The sequence below is a fragment of the Aquarana catesbeiana genome, linkage group LG07 (assembly GCF_042186555.1).
Source record: "Aquarana catesbeiana isolate 2022-GZ linkage group LG07, ASM4218655v1, whole genome shotgun sequence".
Lineage (NCBI taxonomy): Eukaryota > Metazoa > Chordata > Amphibia > Anura > Ranidae > Aquarana > Aquarana catesbeiana.
In genome coordinates this window covers 8,005,995-8,022,018 of record NC_133330.1, presented here as the reverse complement: position 1 = coordinate 8,022,018, position 16,024 = coordinate 8,005,995, and the positions used below count along the sequence as shown (strand labels likewise).

Genomic DNA, 16,024 nt, shown 5'->3' with positions numbered 1-16,024 from the left:
TTACATGGTGCAGGAATACCTAGGGGCAAGATCTGACTTGGACACCTTTCCCACCGAAAATCCTCTGGGTTACTGGGTCTTGAGGATGGATCACTGGCCAGAGCTTGCACAGTATGCAATTGAGCTACTGGCCTGTCCTGCATCCAGCGTTCTTTCGGAACGCACATTCAGTGCTGCTGGAGGCGTGGTAACCGATCACAGGGTGCGTCTGTCCACTGACTCGGTCGATCGACTGACCTTCATAAAAATGAATGAATCTTGGATCACCACCAGCTACCAAGCACCTGATGCTGATGTAACCGAATAATTAAGTGTTCTTGCATAGCAAGACCACTTACTGTTATCTCACATATATATTATTCTTATTATTATAGCCAAATTTACCACCCTAACTCCTCCCACAGTTTTTACACTACATAGACAAGTAATATACCGAAACGTGCGGATTGTTCCCGAATGGTGTGCTATTACTTTGTGGAACGTTTCGCCGAATGGTTCACGAAATATCGTCGTTTTTGCGGCGAAATTGGTCCCATAGGAATGAATGGGGAAACTAGAGTGGGAGATGACAAAAGCTGGAAAATCAGAACATGATTTCTAAACTGCCGCCACTCCCTCATTTTCAAGCCCACCTACACAAATCTTATATCAAAACGTTCAGCTATCCCTGCTGCCACTAAACATGTCCACGGCTAAGCCATAGTCCTGATAGTTTTAACAATATGACCATTTGTTTGCAACTCACGCCGTCCATTGACATTCATTGAAACTACACTCTAGCCCCCTCCAAATTTGAAGGGCAATTTCTAAACTGCGACTGTGCCTCCATTTTTAATATTTCAGAGACATACTATACATCAAAATCTAGGTCTGGGTCTTGTGATTCTCACAATATAAAGATCTTCGCTGTAGGATGTATAGTTTTTAAAATACGGCCATTTGTTTAGAGGTCATTTCAGGAAATTTTAGCCATTAATCAGAGTGTACTGTGTTTGTTTTGTTGCCATGGTTACCAAAGCTTCTGTTATACACAGGGGGGGAGGTGGCTGGAGCATCTCAGCTGATTACAGAGCCCGGGGGAGGGGACAGACACACCATGTACTGATTTATAATAGAGGAATATGATGGGGCAGTTTTGATGGGGTAATTCTGATGGGGCAGTTTTGATGAAGCAGTATTTGGGAAGCATAAACAGGGCATGAGCGTTGCTAGGAAACAGTGGTTGTAAACACAAGATGCTGAGACACTCCAAATGCATGTGACTTCATCTGCTAGACTTGATAATGCTTGTAGACTCCTCCCACAGTTTTCACACTACAGAGACAAATAATATACCGAAACGAGCGGATTGTTCCCGATTGGTGTGTTATTACTTTGTGGAATGTTTTGCCGAATGGTCCACGAAATGACGTTTTTGCGGCGAAATTGGTCCCATAGGAATGAATGGCGAAATGTTCAAAACTAGAGTGGGAAGTGACAAAAGCTGACAACCCCATGATCAGCCAAAACATTATGACCGCCCCATGTAAATAAAAAAAAAAAATTTTGAAAAAAAAAAATAATTTTTGAAAAAAGTAAAAAAATAATTTTTGAAAAAAAAAAATCATTTTTGAAAAAAAAAAAATATTTTTGAAAAAAAAAATATTTTTGAAAAAAAAAAATTATTTTTGAAAAAAAAAAATATTTTTGAAAAAAAAATTACTTTTAAAAAAAAAAATTATTTTTGAAAAAAAAATATATTTGAAAAAAAAAAATATTTTTGAAAAAAAAAAATTATTTTTGAAAAAAAAATTACTTTAAAAAAAATAATAATTTCGAAAAAAAAATTATTTTTGAAATAAAAAAATTCATTTTTGAAAAAAAAAATTACCTTTGAAAAAAAAAATTACTTTTGAAAAAAAAATCATTTTTGAAGAAAAAAAAATTCATTTTTGAAGAAAAAAAAATCATTTTTGAAAAAAAAAATTACTTTTGAAAAAAATGTTCAGCTCTTTCAGCGAATGATTGAACTTTTTTACTACTATTTATACTTTTTAAAATATTAAGCTTTTTAACACTTTTCACAGTTACTCAAGCCACTCCACTCCACCCAGTTACTCCGCCCACTCCAGTTGTAGAGGCAAGAACACTTTCACAATTTCCCCAGAAATTGTACATTTTCTAGTTTTTTTTGAAATCTCAGATCCCTTCAAAGACTGCCTATGCTGATGCTGAGTGACTATCCCTGAGTAATTATCCTCTTCCTCCTCAATCATCATGCTGATAGCTTGTAAGAGCATTTTTGGTTCTGGGCGCCACCACCAGTGCCTAAGGCACAATTTTTCAGCCCCTGTTTAACAGGGGCGTGTAATTACAATTTTTGATGTAATACTTTGCAGCAGGGCTCGTTCCTGCATTCCAACTAGAGTGTCTGTGAGGGGTTGCAGTGTTGTGGCACCAGCACCAGTGCCTAAGGCCTAATTTTTCAGCTCCTGTTCAACAGGGGCATGTAATTACAATTCTTGATCTAATATTTCACAGCAGAGCCCTGTGAGGGCTTACAGTGTTGTGGCCACAGCAACACCTAAGGCCCAAATTTCTGCTGAGTATATAGGGCAGGACCCTACTTTCAAACATCTAACTTACAAACGACTCCTACTTGCAAACGGAAGGAGACAACAGGAAGTGAGAATAAATCTACCCCTAGGAAGGGAAATTCTCTCCTGTAAGAGTTAATATGGGAAAAACATTTCTCCTTTCCACTGATGCTTTCCAATCCATTGGGACAAAAAGTGAAGTGAAATCTTCTGAAGAGGAGGAAAGACAGCAAAACAAATGTCACAGGGGTGATAACCCTTCCCTATGTTTTCCAAAAAGCTTAAAAAAGATTTTTTGGCTGGAGCTAAACACGTTAAAAATGTACCCGTTCAAAATTACAAAGAGATTCTACTTAACAACAAACCTACAGCCTGTATACTGCTGTTCAGAGTATATAGGGCCTGGTGGCCCCACACCTTTCCTTATTTTAAATTTGGGTGCGGGGTTCCCCTTAATATCCATACAAGACCCAAAGGGCCTGGTAATGGACTGGGGGGTACCCATGCCGTTTGTCTCACTGATTTTCATCCATATTGCCAGGACCCGACATTACATTAAACCCGCAAGCAGTTTTAAATGAGATTTTTTCCTTTAAAAATGACATTTGGTGCAGGGACTGTTCTAAACACGGGAAACACGCGTCACTTTACAGGCATACTATAGACACCCCCCAGGTACGATATTTAAAGGAATATTTCACTTTTTTTTTTTTACTTTAAGCATCATTAAAATCACTGCTCCCGAAAAAACGGCCGTTTTTAAAACTTTTTTTTGCATTGATACATGTCCCCTGGGGTAGGACCCGGGTCCCCAAACCCTTTTTAGGACAATACCATGCAAATTAGCCTTTAAAATGAGCACTTTTGATTTCGAACATTCGAGTCCCATAGACGTCAATGGGGTTCTAACGTTCGTGCAAACTTTCGGTCCGTTCGCAGGTTCTGGTGCGAACCGAACCGGGGGGTGTTCGGCTCATCCCTACTGCACACTATATTACACCACAGCTGTGTCAGGGGGACTCAAAGGGGAAACGAAGCAGAGTACAGGCCCAATTAATATACAGCAGCTCCTGCGGGGGTCAGTGCCACATATGTATCTCATATGATTGTCTCTTTAGTCCTCTTTCTCCTCTGTACATTATAAGGACATGGATCAGATTTTACATATTTTGCACGTGCAAATACATTGGTGATGAAGACTGGACACAGCTGGGGGTAAGAACATTGATCTGCTGAGAAATGCCATTTGTAGGGATGATGTGGCAACCCTAGTTCTGCCTCGTGACTCTTCTATGTACTTCAGAACATGAGGCTTAAAGGGCAAGTTCACCTTTACAGAAAAATCTTACACGGGACCCCTTCCCCCCCGGTCCTGCTGACCTGGACCGCAGCGATCTCCCGTCCTGAGCCCCGGTATATCCGCCTTAGAAGTCTGGGGCTTTGAGATCCCCTTGGCTGAATGTTCAAAACATACCCCGTCAGGAGGGACATTTCGGAGCATTCTAATTGGTTGGCGCCGACCAATTAGAAGCCGCATAGCCCGTCCTGTCAGCTGAAAAGAAGACACGTGGAATGCTGAGGGGGTCTTTAAGTCCCAGGCTCCCGACACGAATATACCGGGGCTCAGAACTGGAGATTGCCGCGTTCCAGGTCAGCGGGCCCTGGGGGGGGGGGGGGGTCCTGTGTAAGTTCATCTTACAGATTTTTCTGTAAAGGTGAATTTACCACTTAAAGTGATTGTAAAGTCTTGTTTTGTTTTTTGTTTTTTAACCCTTTCATGACTAAGCCTATTTTTGAAATTTGGTGTTTACAAGTTAAAATCCATATTTTTTGCTAAATTACTTAGAACCCCCAAACATTATATATATTTTTTTAGCAAAGAATCTAGAGAATAAAATGGTGATTGATGCAATATTTTTTATCACACGGTATTTGTGTAGCAGTGTTTTAAACGCAAATTTTTGGAAAAGTGACACTTTCATGAATTTTAAAAAATCCAAACAGTAAAGTTACCCCAATTTTTTTGTATAATGTGAAAGATGATGTTACGCCGAGTAAATAGATACCAAACATGTCACCCTTTATAATTGCACGCACTCGTGGAATGGCGACGAACTACGGTACCTTTGAATTTCCATAGGCGACGTTTTAAAAAAAATTTACGGTTACCAGGTTTGAGCTACAGAGGAGGTCTAGGGCTAGAATTATTGCTCTCGCTCTGACGATCGCAGCGATACCTCACATGTGTGATTTGAACACCGTTTACATATGCGGGCGCGACTTCCGTATGCGTTTTCTTCGCTGCGCGAGCTCGCGGGGACAGGGGCACTTTAAAAAAATTTTTTTTTTTTTTATTTAATTTATTTATTTTTGTACTTTATAAATTGTGTTTAAATTTTTTTTTTTTTTTTTTTACTTTTATTGCTGTCACAAGCAATGTAAACATCCCTTGTGACAGTAATATGTGGTGACAGGTACTCTTTATGGAGGGATCAGGGGTCTAAAAGACCCCCATCCCTCCTTTACACTTCAAAGTATTCAGATCGCCGAAAACGGCGATTCTGAATACTGTGTACTTTTTTAAATTCGGCGCCATTGGCAGCCGAGTAAACGGGAAGTGACGTCATGACGTCGCTTCCGCATTTACAAGAAGAAGGCTGGAACGAAGCCGCTCGCAGCTTCGTTCCAGTCCGCCCCCAGCCGCCGAAGGCAGCGGACCGGACACCGGGCCTCCCGATCGCACGGGAGGCCCGGTAACAGCGGCGGGAGGCGGCGGGAGGGGGGGGATGTCCCCTCCCGCTCCTCCGGTATAACAACCGAGCGGCTTTTAGCCGCATCGGTTGTTATATTCGGGTAGCCGATCGCCCGCTGAAAACAACGGTACCGGGATGATGCCTGCAGCTGCGGGCATCATCCCGGTATAACCCCGGAAAGCCGAGGACGCATATATGCGTTCGGTCGGCGGGAAGGGGTTAATAACAAACATGTTATACTTACCTCCTCTGTTGCAGTTGATTTTGCACAGAGCAGCCCAGATCCTCCTCTTCTCAGGTCCCTCTTCTCTGCTCCTGGCCCCTCCCTCCTGTCGAGTGTCCCCACAGCAAGCAGCCTGCTATGGAGGCACCTGAGCTAAGTCACAGCTCCTTGTGTCCATCCAGACACGGAGCTGCCATTTGGTACCACCCCCTCTCTCTCCTGATTGGCTAACTGACTTTGATTGACAGCTGTGGGAGCCAATGGCGCCACAGCTGTGTCTCAGCTAATCAAGAGAAGAGTCCCGAACGGCTGAGGGACTCGTGGACATCGCTGGAGAGAGATGGAGCTCAGGTAAGTATTAGGGGGTGCTGGAGAGGATGGAATGCATCAAGATAAAAACTCTTTTAATTCGATTCTTTGTTCTTTTTTACAGATAAGTGGTCTTGTCTTGATCCTACTGGTGATTTTCATTTATTGTGTGAGCAAATACAAATCAAAATCAGAGCAAAATGCAGAGAAATATGAAGACATTTTGCTTCAGGTCACCGAGGACACCATAAAACAAAATACAAAAATGAAGCAGGAGGAGTACGTAGAGTCTCAATTAAAAGACGACGAAAAGTGGACAGAATTGGAAGTTGGAAAATCTGATACCCTGGAGATGTTAGAGGAAATCACAAGCAACTGTAAAGAGAAGGTGAAGAAACAACTTAGAGGAGAAGAAGGAGAAGGGGGAGCAGTAGGAGCAGGAGGAGCAGGAGGAGCAGGAGGAGCAAGAGGAGCAGGAGGAGCAGGAGGAGCAGGAGGAGCAAGAGGAGCAGGAGGAGCAAGAGGAGCAGGAGGAGCAAGAGGAGCAGGAGGAGCAGGAGGAGCAAGAGGAGCAGGAGGAGCAGGAGGAGCAGGAGGAGCAAGAGGAGCAGGAGGAGCAAGAGGAGCAGGAGGAGCAAGAGGAGCAGGAGGAGCAAGAGGAGCAGAAGAAGAGGAAGGGGAAGGAGCAGAAGTAGAAAGACTGTAAAGAGAAGGTAAAGAGCCAACTTAGAGGAGCAGAAGGAGAAGGGGGAGCAGGAGGAGCAGAAGAAGGGGAAGGTGCAGAAGGAGCAGAAGGAGCAAGAGGAGAAGGAGTTACAAAAGGCACAAAGGGACAACCATCCATAATCACTGGTGACACAAATGTTTAAGGCGTATATAACCCCAAATACAAAGTTCCATTACGTCTGATATCATGTCTCACTGTTTCCTTATATAAATCATTTTTTTTTAAATCTGTTGCAGTGTTTCCTACCTGGAGATCCTGCCAGTAACAGCACTTCCTGTTGCAGGCTGACAACACTAAGGCCTGTTTTACATGGGCGATGGTTCTACCACCCCCAGAATGACCAGCTGCAAGTTAACAAGGCCAGTGGCCATGTTAGTACACAATGCTGCGGATGCATTGTGGCAACAATTGTACCATAGGTACATACAGTATCTCACAAAAGTAAGTACACTCCTCACATTTTTGTAAATATTTTCTTCTATCTTTTGATGTGACAACACTGAAGAAATGACACTTGTCTACAATGTAAAGTAGTGAGTGTACAGCTTGTATAACAGTGTAAATCTTGCTGTCCCCTCAAAATAACTCAACACACAGCCATTAATGTCTGAACCGCTGGCAACAAAAGTCAGTACACCCCTAAGTGAAAATGTCCAAAATGGGCGATATTTTGTGTGGCCATCATTATTTTCCAGCACTGCCTTAACCCCCTTGGGCATGGAGGTCACTAGAGCTTCACAATTTGCCACTGGAGTCCTCTTCCACATCACGGAGCTGGTGAATGTTAGAGACCTTGCGCTCCTCCACCTTCCATTTGAGGATGCCCCACAGATGATCAATAGGGTTTAGTTCTGGAGACATGCTTGGCCAGTCCATCACCTTAAGACCCCTTTCACACTGGAGCGTTTTGCAGGTGCTATAACATTAAAAATAGCGCCTGCAAACTGCCCCAAAACAGCTGCTCCATTCACTTCAGTGTGAAAGCCCGAGGGCTTTCACACTGCAGCGGTGCGCTGGCAGGGCGTCAAAAAAAGTCCTGCCAGTAGATTCTTTGGAGCGGCGCTGCGATACCGCCGGCAAAATGCAGCTCCGGCGGCGTTTTGCAGGTGAATTTAACCCCTTTTCGGCTGCTAGCGGGGGGGTTAAAACTGCCCCACTAGCGGCCAAATAGTGCCGCTAAAACAACGGTTTTAAAAATAGCGCCGCTTTACCGCTGACACCGGTGAAAGGAGTCTTACCCTCAGCTTATTTAGCAAGGCAGTGGTCATCCTGGAGGTTTGTTTGGGGTTATTATCATGTTGGAATACTGCCCTGCGGTCCAGTCTCTGAAGGGAGGGGATCATGCTCTGCTTCAGTAGGTCACAGTACATGTTGGCATTCATGGTCCCCTCAATGATCTGTAGCCCCCCAGTGCCGGCAGCACTCATGCAGCCCCAGACCATGACACTCCCACCACCATGCTTGACTGTAGACAAGACACACTTGTCTTTGTCCTCCTCACCTGGTTGCCGCCACACACGCTTGTCACCATCTAAACCAAATAAGTTTATCTTGGTCTCCTCAGACCACAGGACATGGTTCCAGTAATCCATGTCCTTAGTCTGCTTGTCTTCAGCAAACTGTTTGTGGACTTTCTTGTGCATCATCTTTAGAAGAGGCTTCCTTCTGGGACGACAACCATGCAGACAAATTTGATGCAGTGTGCGGCGTATGGTCTGAGTACTGACAGGCTGCCCACCTCACCCCTTCAACCTCTGCAGCAATGCTGGCAGCACTCATACGTCTATTTCCCAAAGACAACCTCTGGATATAACGCTGATCACGTGACCTCAACTTCTTTGGTGGACCATGGTGAGGCCTGTTCTGAGTGGAACCTGTCCTGTTATACCGCTGTATGGTCTTGGCCACCGTGCTGCAGCTCAGTTTCAGGGTCTTGGCAATCTTCTTATAGCCTAGGCCATCTTTATGTAGAGCAACAATTCTTTTTTTCAGATCCTCAGAGAGTTCTTTGCCATGAGGTGCCATGTTGTACTTCCAGTGACCAGTATGAGAGAGTGAGAGCGATAACACCAAATTTAACACACCTGCTCCCCATTCACACCTGAGACCTTGTAATACTAACGAGTCACATGACACTGGGGAGGGAAAATGGCTGATTGGGACCAATTTGGACATTTTCACTTAGGGGTGTACTGACTTTTGTTGCCAGTGGTTTAGACATTAATGGCTGTGTGTTGAGTTATTTTGCGGGGACAGTAAATTTACACTGTTATACAAGCTGTACACTCACTACTTTACATTGTAGACAAGTGTCATTTCTTCAGTGTTGTCACATGAAAAGATAGAAGAAAATATTTACACAAATGTGACTGAGGGGTGTACTCACTTTTGTGAGATATCCTATCAGAATGCCAACCCCAGGAGTGCATTCCCCAGGCTGACAATGCAGCTGCAGTGTTGTCAGTGTACCACAGGAAGTGCTGTCACTGGCGGTATCTCCAGGAAAGAGCAATGGGCATCCAAGGTAAAAAAGTTACAGGATTTTTTTTACTTGCCTCAATTTTACATCAGGTGGTAGAACATTTTGGGCTGTTCACATCAATATGTCAGGTCATCCACACAAATACTTCCAATATTCATGTCAACAACCATGTAACCAACCAATAGGAAGCTCAGTAAAAATGAAAGTTATCCAGAAATTGTAGATTAGTGGAAGACCATATTTTGGTAGCCAGGTATCTCGTAGCTTTGTGGTCTCCAAACTGTGGCCCGGGAGCCAAATACAGCCCTTTTGCTTGCCTTTATCCAGCCCTTGGAGCACCATCCCCCCACTGACACCATCAAAAGGGCACAGTTCCCCCCACTGACACCAACTATGTCTTTATGGACTTTGCTTTGTACACTGGTGCGCAGTCATGTTGGAACAGGAAGAGGACATCCCCAAACTGTTCCCACAAAGTTGGGAGCATAACATTTTCCAAAATGTCTTGGTATGCTGATGTCTTAAGAGTTCACTTCACTGGAACTAAGAGGCCAAGCCCAACCTCTGAAAAACAACCCCACACCATAATCCCCCCTCCCCACACCATAATTTCCCCTCCCCCCACATTGTAACCCCCCTCCCCACACCATAATTTCCCCTCCCCCCACACCGTAACCCCCCTCCCCACACCATAACTCCCCCTCCACCAAATGATTTGGGCCAGTGCACAAAGCAAGGTCCATAAAGACATGGATGAGCAAGTTTGGGGTGGAGGAACTTGACTGGCCTGCACAGAGTCCTGTCCTCAACCTGATAGAACACCTTTGGGATGAACTAGAGCGGAGACTGCGAGCCAGGCCTTCTCATCCAACATCAGTGCCTGACCTCACAAATGTGCTTCTGGAAGAATGGTCAAACATTCCCATAGACACTCCTAAACCTTGTGGACGGCTTTCCCAGAAGAGTTGAAGCTGTTATAGCTGCAAAGGGCGGAGCCAACTCAATATTGAACCCTACGGACTAAGACTGGGAGGCCATTAAAAGTCATGTGTGTGTAAAGGCAGGCGTCCCAATACTTTTGACAATATAGTGTAGATCAAACCAAAATGAGGGACAAATGAGGAGGATAGAGGGACAGAGGGACTTTGTTCCAAATCAGGGACATTCCCTCTAAATCAGGGACAGTGGAGAGCACCTGAAAAAAGGACCTTCAGGATATGCATTATTTACATAAAAACATTTAGAAATAAAATGATAGTGTCAAAGCCATTAAAAAAATAAAAATAAACCTGTATCTCTCCAATTCTCATAGATCTCCTCACATGTAAATACTCCAGGTGCCGGCCCGGGGATCCCGTCCTTCTCTCCTTGTAATACCCAGCAAGACAAAGAAAGGCCACAACCCGATGACATCACCTCCTTCAATCCAATGTTACCTACTTCCCACCCAGGCCAATTCTGACATTCCTCTCATACATGTGACAATCAGATTTTTTTTTCGCTAGAAAGATATTTAGAACCCCCAAACATTACCATATATATTTCTTTTAGCAGAGGCCCTAGAGAATAAAATGGTGGGTTTTGCAATTTTTTTATGTCACACGATATTTGCATAGCAGCTTTTTTAAAACACAAATTTGTTGGGGGAAAAAAATACACTTTAATGAATTTTTGTGCACACAAACACAATATAATAGCCAATTTATTTTTTATTTTTTTAGTAAAATATAAAAGAAGATGTTGGGCCGAGTAAATAGATACCAAACATGTCAGGCTTTAAAATTGCATCTGCCCGTAGAACAGCGCCAAACGAAGGTGCCTAAAAATCTCCATAGGTGACGCTTTAAAAGCATTTACAGGTTACCAGTTTAGAGTTACAGGGGAGCTCTGGTACTAAAACGATTGCTCTCACTATGACATTCGCAGTCATACCTTACATGGGAGGTGCGAACGCTGTTTACATTTGTGTGCAGGACTTACATATACATCCGTCTTTGCATGCAAGCAGGGCGGAAGGGGGGCTTTAATTATTTTTCTTTATTATTATTATTATTATTATGATTATTTATTTCATTTAAAATGTTTAATTTTTACATTGTCTCTTTCATTTATTTTATTTTTTTATCAACTTTATTGCTATCACAAGGGATGAACACCATCCACTGTGATAACATGGACAGTGACAGGTTCTCTTTACTGAGGCATCTGGGGTCTATTATAAAGTGGCTAATTCCACTGGGCAACCATCATTCCAGTTGTCTTTTGGTTCCTGGGTGTGTCCTGGTATGGTGTTTGCTCGAATAAAGTGTGATTGAAGGAGGTGATGTCATCGGCGTGCGGCCTTTCTGCTTAGTATAGTGTTGAAACTTATTTGCGAATTTAGTGATTGGATTGCAACATTAATTATGTTTTTTGCCCAAAAGATGAAATAATTGCAAAAAAAAAAAAAAAGATTCTATATTATACATATTATCATCAAACGTTACATTTAATTGATTTTGAGCTTTTTTTTTTTTTTTACTTTGCTCTTTTTTATATACTATATATTCTATCTGTATTGCTTATATGGTACTTATATGTACTATTTAATCTCTGTATTGCTTATACGGTATATATACTATATATTATCTCTATATTGCTTATTCTATATTGCTTATACAGTATATACTGTATGTACTATATATTTTCTCTGTATTGCTCATATGTTGTATATACTGTATGTACTATATATCATCTCTATATTGCTTATATGGTATATACAGTATGTCACAAAAGTGAGTACACCCCTCACATTTTTGTAAATATTTCCTTCGATCTTTTCATGTGACAACACTGAAGAAATGACACTTGTCTACAATGTAAAGTAGTGAGTGTACAGCTTGTATAACAGTGTAAATTTGCTGTCCCCTCAAAATAACTCAACACACAGCCATTAATGTCTAAACCGCTGGCAACAAAAGTCAGTACACCCCTAAGTGAAAATGTCTAAATTGTGCCCAAAGTGTCAATATTTTGTGTGGCCGCCATTATTTTCCAGCCTTAACTCTCTTGGGCATGGAGTTCCCCAGAGCTTCACAGGTTGTCACTGGAGTCCTCTTCCCCTCCTCCATGATGACATCACGGAGCTGGTGGATGTTAGAAACCTTGTGCTCCTCCACCTTCTGTTTGAGGATGTCCCACAGATGATCAATAGGGTTTAGGTCTGGAGACATGCTTGGCCAGTCCATCACCTTTACCCTCAGCTTCTTTAGCAAGGCAGTGGTCATCTTGGAGGTGTGTTTGGGGTGGTTATCATGTTGGAACACTTCCCTGCGGTCCAGTCTCTGAAGGGAGGGGATCATACTCCTCTTCAGTAGGTCACAGTACATGTTGGCATTCATGGTTCCCTCAATGATCTGTAGCTCCCCAGTGTCGGCAGCACTCATGCAGCCCCAGACCATGACACTCCCACCACCATACTTGACTGTAGACAAGACACACTTGTCTTTGTCCTCCTCACCTGGTTGCCCCCACACACGCTTGTCACCATCTGAACCAAATAAGTTTATCTTGGTCTCATTAGACCACAGGACATGGTTCCAGTAATCCATGTCCTTAGTCTGCTCATCTTCAGCAAACTGTTTGCGGGCTTTCTTGTGCATCATCTTTAGAAGAGGCTTCCTTCTGGGATGACAGCCATGCAGACCAATTTGATGCAGTGTGCGGCGTATGGTCTGAGCACTGACAGGCTGACCCCCCCACCCCTTCAACCTCTGCAGCAATGCTGGCAGCACTCATACGTCTATTTCCCAAAGACAACCTCTGGATATGATGCTGAGCACGTGACCTCAACTTCTTTGGTGGACCATGGCGAGGCCTGTTCTGAGTGGAACCTGTCCTGTTATACCGCTGTCCACCGTGGCTGCAGCTCAGTTGGCCACCGTGCTGCAGCTCAGTTTCAGGGTCTTGGCAATCTTCTTATAGCCTAGGCCAGCTTTATGTAGAGCAACAATTCTTTTTTTCAGATCCTCAGAGAGTTCTTTGCCATGAGGTGCCATGTTGTACTTCCAGTGACCAGTATGAGAGAGTGAGAGCGATAACACCAAATTGAACACACCTGCTCCCCATTCACACCTGAGACCTTGTAACACTAAAGAGTCACATGACACGGGGGAGGGGAAATGGCTAATTGGGCCCAATTTGGACATTTTCACTTAGGGGTGTACTGACTTTTGTTGCCAGCGGTTTAGACATTAATGGCTGTGTGTTGAGTTATTTTGAGGGGACAGTAAATTTACACTGTTATACAAGCTATATATATATATATATATATATATATATATATATATATATATATATATATTAGTACTATATATTATCTCTGTATTGCTTATATGGTATATATGTACTATATATTATTTCTAAATGCTTATTGTATTTTTGTACATTGCTACTAAATATTTTGGAATTTAATTATTAGCATATTTTTTTAAATCCTTATACTGGAATCCTTTACAGCATGGCGCTGCCTGGCTAAACCATTATTGGTATTGTTCATGCAGTGACTGTTTTTCTTAGCAGTGTCTGTAAAACCAGAGATCCATCAATTCTTTGTTCCAAAAAAATAAAAATAAATGAATGAATTAATAATAAAAAAAAGAGAAAAAAATAAATAAACAACATAAAACCAACACTCTCTATCATTTCACAGTTCAACCAAATCTATTGGTGGTAGGTTCCATTCATCAGTCTGATCAGATTTGCAACCTAAACCTGGTTGAAAGAGTCTGGGTTATTGCTACGTGTGGTCACCATTATGTAGACAACGATACAATATAACCAGAGACACAGGGGAGGAAGTAGGAGGAGCTACAGCCCAGTGATAGGAATCTACTGCAGACCAGTGAATGATTGACATAGAAGCCAGCCAATACTGGATTAGCGGGAAGAATGTGAAGGGGTTACAGACAATTAGTGATAATGATCACTGTTAAAAAGTTAGATAGATGACAGCCAGAGACCCGAGAATAAAGTCAGGAATTCTCTGCTCCTAAAGTGGCTGTAAAGGTGACTAACCCACCCTGCCTCATACTGATGATTTAAACATACTTTACTATACAAGTTTTATTCTCCTTATTGGTGGTTGTTTTATGAGTGTAGAGCAAAGTCCTTTAGGTAGACTTGAACCTAGGAGTCTAACGGGGGTGGTAGTGACACAGCCCCAAATGATCCACAATGGCTCAAAAGTGATATGGTCCAGAAATATTTAGACAGAATAAAGGTGGATAAAGCACCTGGACCTGATGGCATCCACACACTGATCCTAAAAAAAGTGAGCTCTGTAATTTCAAAGCCATTGTATCTCATTTTTAGGGACTCATTAATGATGGGAACAGTACCACTGGATTGGCACAGGGCGAACGTGGTGCCTATATTTAAAAAGGCATCAAAGTCTTTACCTAGTAACTATAGACCTGTTAGTTTAACTTCTATAGTCGGGAAGATACTGGAGCGTTTAATAAAAGACCACATAGACGAGTTCTTGCTGGAAAAAAAAAATTTAAGCAACGGACAGCAAGGATTAATGAAAGACAGAAGTTGTCAGACAAACCTGATTTCTTTTTTATGAAGAAGTAAGTAAAACCTTGGACAGAGGGGTGGCTGTGGACGTGGTATACTTGGATTTTGCAAAAGCGTTCGACACAGTTCCCCTCACACGGCTCATGTGTAAGGTAAAGTCTACAGGCTTGTAAATATCAGTTTGTAAATGGATAGAAAACTGGCTAAAAGACAGAATTCAGAGAGTCGTGGTTAATGATTCTTACTCTGATTGGTCTAAGGTTATCAGTGGTGTACCCCAAGGTTCAGTGCTGGGACCCTTACTTTTTAATACCTTTATAAATGATATAGGGTCTGGGATCAAAAGTAACATTTCTGTCTTTGCAGATGACACCAAGCTATGCAGTGGAATAACGTCCTTACAGGATGTCTCCAATTTACAAGCTGACCTCAATGCTCTGTCTAATTGGGCGACTATGTGGCAAATAATGTTGAGAAGTGTAAAGTTATGCACTTGGGGGCTAAGAATATGCATCATACATTCTAGGGGGAGTACAACTGGGGGAATCCGTGGTGGAGAAGGATCTGGGGGTTTTGGTAGATCATAAGCTCAATAATAGCATGCAATGCCAAGCTGCGGTTTCCAAAGCGAGCAAAGTCCTTTCTTGTATTAGGAGAGGTATGGACTCCAGAGAGAGAGATATCGTTTTGTCCCTGTTCAAATCATTAGTAAGACCTCATCTGGAATATGCAGTTCAGTTTTGGGCACCAGTTCTCAAAAAGGATATCGGGGAACTGGAGAAAGTGCAGAGAAGGGCAACCAAACTGATAAGAGGCATGGAGGAGCTCAGCTATGAGGAAAGATTAGAGGAACTGAATGTATTCACTCTTGAGAAGAGGAGAATAAGGGGGGATATGATCAACATGTTCAAATATATAAGGAGTCCATATAGTGAACTTGGTGTTTAATTATTCTCTTTACGGTCAACCCAGAGGACAAGGGGGCACTCTTTACATCTAGAGGAAAAGAGATTTCATCTCCAAATATGGAAAGGTTTCTTCACAGTAAGAGCTGTGAAAATGTGGAATAGACTCCCTACAGAGGTGGTTCTGGCCAGCTCAGTAGATTGCTATAAAAAAGGCCTGGATACTTTCCTAAATGTACAGAATATAACTGGGTACTGACATTTATAGGTAAAGTTGATCCAGGGAAAATCTGATTGCCTCTTGGGGGATCAGGGAGGAATTTTTTCCCCTGCTGTAGCAAATTGGAGCATGCTCTGCTGGGGTATATTGGATTGTACGATATTTTTTATTTTATTTATTTATTGTTTTTTAAGGTTGAACTGGATGGACTTTTTTTTTCAACCTGACTAACTATGTAACTATGTAACGGTTTCCAAGAGTTTGTACTAT

General features: G+C 42.4%; 1 protein-coding gene across 2 annotated transcripts in view; it reads left to right on the top strand.

Annotated features, from left to right (window-relative positions):
- LOC141102654 (uncharacterized) overlaps positions 1–7,093 on the top strand; it is a 29,033-nt gene extending 21,940 nt beyond the window's left edge. For both annotated transcript variants that reach the window (XM_073591563.1, XM_073591564.1), the window contains exon 2: positions 5,986–7,093. In XM_073591563.1, coding sequence (XP_073447664.1) covers positions 5,986–6,567 — 582 coding nt within the window. In that variant the 3' untranslated portion in view covers positions 6,568–7,093. The remainder of the gene's footprint in view (positions 1–5,985) is intronic.
- The last annotated feature ends 8,931 nt before the right edge of the window (positions 7,094–16,024 follow it).